Here is a 4,321-nt window from a genome sequence, read left to right on the forward strand (position 1 = left end):
GGGGGGCACGGCCCCCTCAGCATTGCATGTAGCTCCGCCACTGATCACCAGGGTACTCGGTAGATATCAAGAGAATCCAGGCATGAAGCACTGGAAGATGGTAAAGAAAGCATTGCGTTATGAGCAAGGCATGAAGGACTACATGCTAATATACAGGAGAAGTGATTCCCTAGAGGTATTCAGACGCAGATTTTGCGGGGGACAGAGATGATAGAAAATCCACGTCAGGATACGTCTTCACTCTCGCTGGGGGAGCTATTTCGTGGAAAAGCTCCAAACAGTCGATAGTTGCATCATCCACGATGTATGCAGAATTCATAGCATGCTTCGAAGCCACGGGGCAGGCGATATGGCTAAAGAAATTTGTACCCGACTTGAAAGTGGTAGATTGTATTCACAAACCACTAAAGATGTAATGCGACAACCAATCCGCGGTATTCTATGCTCACAACAACAAGTCGAGTAATGCTGCCAAAACAATAGAGATAAGGTATTATGTTGTGAAAGATAAAATCCAGAATCAAACTATAAGTCTCGAGCATATAAGGACAAAGGATATGCTTGCGGATCCGCTAACGAAAGGCTTACCACCCAATGTGTTCAAGAAACACTTAGCCGGCATCGGTTTAAGGGAAAGCCTTATGATTTCTGGATAGGCCCAAAAGAAACAGAATTTGTTTCTGAACATAACGTATGTTGTAGCTGTATGATTTTATCGGCAACTAAGCTGTGACGATGAAACATGCTCTATGTACCAATATGTGATAAAACAAATAAACTAGAAAGTATAAAGTTAAAAGTAAAGTTGAGATCAAGGGGGAGAATGTTAGGTTGATCTCTCTCCCGTTCGAACCCAACGGGTCGAACGGGCCCCTGACTCGCGCCCTGATCGGGGGCGCCCAACCAAACCATGGTTGGTGGGCCCCTGTGACCCGCTCTAAATAAATAGAGGTGGGGGCCGGGGCACGACTTACAAGGTTAATCGCTGCCACAATCCCCACCGACACTCCCTTCCAATCTAGGGTTAGCGCGGCGCTCATGGGAAGCTCCACCACCGCCGTCATCTCTCTGCCATCACCGGCCCCTACTTCACCATGGCCGGCGCTGGATCGAGTTCATCTGCACCAGTAGAAGATAGGTGTACCGAATCTAATCTAGCCTAGTGATCCAAGAGTCTATCAGTTTTACCGTGTTTTGGTTTCATCGGTAACATTCTAGAACCTTCCCTAACAGGTTTTACTTCATTTTGTGGGTGTTTTCTTTTGGTTTTGTTCTGGATTTTATTTCTCCCATCTTAACTTTGGAAACATTTTTTGAAATTGAAGAACATTTTTATTAATTTGTGAACATTTTAAAGTTTGGGAACAACGTTTTAAATCTGAAAACGTGTTATTTGCTAAAAAGAAAAAAGAAAACACGAACCGCTTGGACCACGAAGAGGCTTCCAGAGACATTACTTGTCGCAGACAGACATATACGACCAGGCGACGGGACGAGGTGGACACCTTCCAGATACATCGCCGAGCCGCCAACCCACAGCCTCCAGCCTGATCCGCCATCCATGGCGCTGCGGACCCTGATGGCGAGGGTACGGACTTCCGCCGCTACGCTCCGCCTACAAACGCCGGCCCTGGGCCTCTCCCCTCTGACCGGCGGCCGCGCCAACTTCCACTCCGCCGCCGCCGCCTCCCGCCGCCTCTCCCCTCCGGCCGGCGGCCGTCCCTGCCTCATCTCCACCAGGAATCTGGTACCCTCGACCCTGCCTTATCTTCAAATTTGTTGTTTCGACCCCTCCTCATCTCTGCAGATAGTTTCCCTTTGCTATTTCACACAATCCCTGCACGAATAAACCATGTCAGCCACAGGTCCAAGAAAGGCGATATGTTTGCTTGTTCCCTGGGTGTATCATTATTGCTCAGTGTGGAGTTTATGTGGGCAGTAGATGGCTCGGCCTAAATAGATGCACGTGCAGCCATCTTGTTTGATATCTTCCATGATCTGCTGGGGCGGTTTGACCATGGGTAATGCAAGAGCTAAATTTTGTGTGTAAATCCCACACACATATCAAACGTGAATACGATAAATCTGGATACCAGTACCATAGTGATATATAATCTTAGGGACATAAAACTGCTATATTTTGTAATCTTTGGGGCACTCTTGGTATGTAAAATTGCCATCGGTTTTCTTATGTAAAACTCTAGAAATTGCAATCACCTTTTATTGAAACCAACCCTAAGATTCTAGGCATTGCTCTAGATATATAAAGGCCTTTGTGAAATATTCTAGACCTGTTGTATTCAACCACACCACAGTTAAAGGCCAGGCTGGTAGAAACGGCAGCTTATATAGAAATTGAATATGATATAGGGCTTTTTTAGTAGAAATATCTTTACCCACTGCCCACTACAAATTGTAGCATAAAGCATCTAGGTTGAACAAGCATAGATTAGTCAAATCTTCCCCTTTCTGCTGCTTCCTTGGATGATTGTTGAGATTTTGATCTTTAGATCCTAGACGAATGATCTTTCTAGATGTTTCCTTTAAAATTGTACAAGAATATATGTATATGGCTCGTTTTAAACAGTGTGCATTCCCCTTTATCTTGTATATAAACGCTAAATGGTGGGGTGATTATTCGTTCACTGTTTATTGTTATTTTGAACATTGATCCTAGCTAATAGTATTATTTTCAGCAACTTTTGTAAAGCAGATATAAGTACAAGCTGCCTTAGAAGAGGTGTGAGGTTTCTTATTTAACCAGGATTTTTCTATTTTTATTCTAGCGCACAAGAATTAACTTGGAATCAGCTAGCCTGGAGGAGCTCTTACGAGAGGCAACCTTTTTAGAGGAACAGATCAAAGAGTGTCTGAACCGTACGCTGTATGATTATGATTTCCCTTTTCTAACCTTAATATTAGTTTTTATTCTGTCATTTAATAAATAATCATACAACTATACATGTTTTTCTAAAGCAAGGAGAAGGAGAGGTCTGATCTAATCATGAAGGATACTTGGAGTACTCTAAAGCGTATGGCCTGTTGTGCTGCTGTGGTGAAAGTCATAGCATTTTTCATTTCTCCTAGTGAACTGGCGGAAGAAGATGAGGTGATGAACTAGTGGAAGAAGCACTTGATGAACTAACGGAACAAACTGAGGTGATGAACTAGTGGAACAAGCTGAGATGTCTTGTCATCAGCTAGCTGTGAGCTCTTAACGAGTAGTAGGTTATATTAGGGAACTCATGTATTAATATGCCTATCAGCCATGTGTCAGTACTTCATTATGTTATATAGAACTCTGAGTTGTTAATAGGTTATGTTAGGGAACTCATGTATTAATATGCCTATTAGCCATGTGTCAGTACTTCATTATGTTATATAGAACTCTGAGTTGTTAATAGGTTATGTTAGGGAACTCATGTATTGAATATTGATATGCGTATCAGCTATGTATGGGTGTCTATAGCTATGACTATATATGGATATTCTGAGGAATTGACAATGCTTGAATATATATTAAGAAGGGAGCAACATAAAAATGTTGCTACAAAGTTTTACAGGGCATAGGCGCCTAGAACAGTACACACAGGAGTACAAATTAATCTGGGTTTGGAAGTGGGTAGTTTATACAGCACACAAATATTAGTACAAATTAATTTGGGTTTGGAGGTGGGTAGTTTTGGTCATCCGACATCCAGTGAGTTGAAGACGAAGACTGCAAGATGTCATGTTTGATGAGGCTAAGAAGGGCAGCAGTGCTTAAGGAAGAACCCTTGAAAACTCGTCTGTTTTGCTCCTTCCAAATGTGCTAGCAGGTGTAGATGGTTGTTCTTATGTCCTTCAGGGAGGGTGCAGATCATATCACTCTACGGGGAAGCAATGGAGATGCAGGAGTTGGCGCTGAAGCTAAATGCCCGAGTACCAGTCCACCAAGAAACCAGGAACCAAACCTCTCCCAAGGAGAAAGAGCATTTCAGGGTCAGGTGGAAAGGAGTCTCATCCTCTTGGTCACACAGATTGCAATAATCATTATGATCCAGCCCTCTAATTGTTAGGTTGTTATTAGTGACAGTGCAGCCCTTTAGCCATAGCCACATGAAGAACTGACAGTTGCCTTCGATCTTGCCCTTCCAAATCCTGGCAAAGTTGATTCTGGAGAAGGAGCCCAGAATTGGCAGCGCTAGGCCGTACACGGACTGTTTATCGCCCATGGGTCACAATTCCATTTGAAGGAATCTTGAACGGCGGGTTTGTAGTTGCACGTGCTACAAACGGTGCCAATAGGGTGAGCGTGGAAATCTTGTGTAGCCCCGACATC

General features: G+C 43.6%; 1 protein-coding gene across 1 annotated transcript; it reads left to right on the forward strand.

The window, feature by feature from the left end:
- The first annotated feature begins 1,504 nt into the window (after positions 1-1,504).
- Positions 1,505-3,472, forward strand: LOC119327429. The gene is made up of 3 exons (XM_037600537.1): positions 1,505-1,747; positions 2,787-2,884; positions 2,977-3,472. The coding sequence occupies exons 1-3, from the start codon at positions 1,562-1,564 to the stop codon at positions 3,119-3,121; spliced, it is 429 nt and encodes a 142-aa protein (XP_037456434.1). The 5' UTR covers positions 1,505-1,561; the 3' UTR covers positions 3,122-3,472.
- Positions 3,473-4,321: the final 849 nt, after the last annotated feature.

This window comes from Triticum dicoccoides, chromosome 7A, assembly GCF_002162155.2.
Source record: "Triticum dicoccoides isolate Atlit2015 ecotype Zavitan chromosome 7A, WEW_v2.0, whole genome shotgun sequence".
Classification (NCBI taxonomy): Eukaryota; Viridiplantae; Streptophyta; class Magnoliopsida; order Poales; family Poaceae; genus Triticum; species Triticum dicoccoides.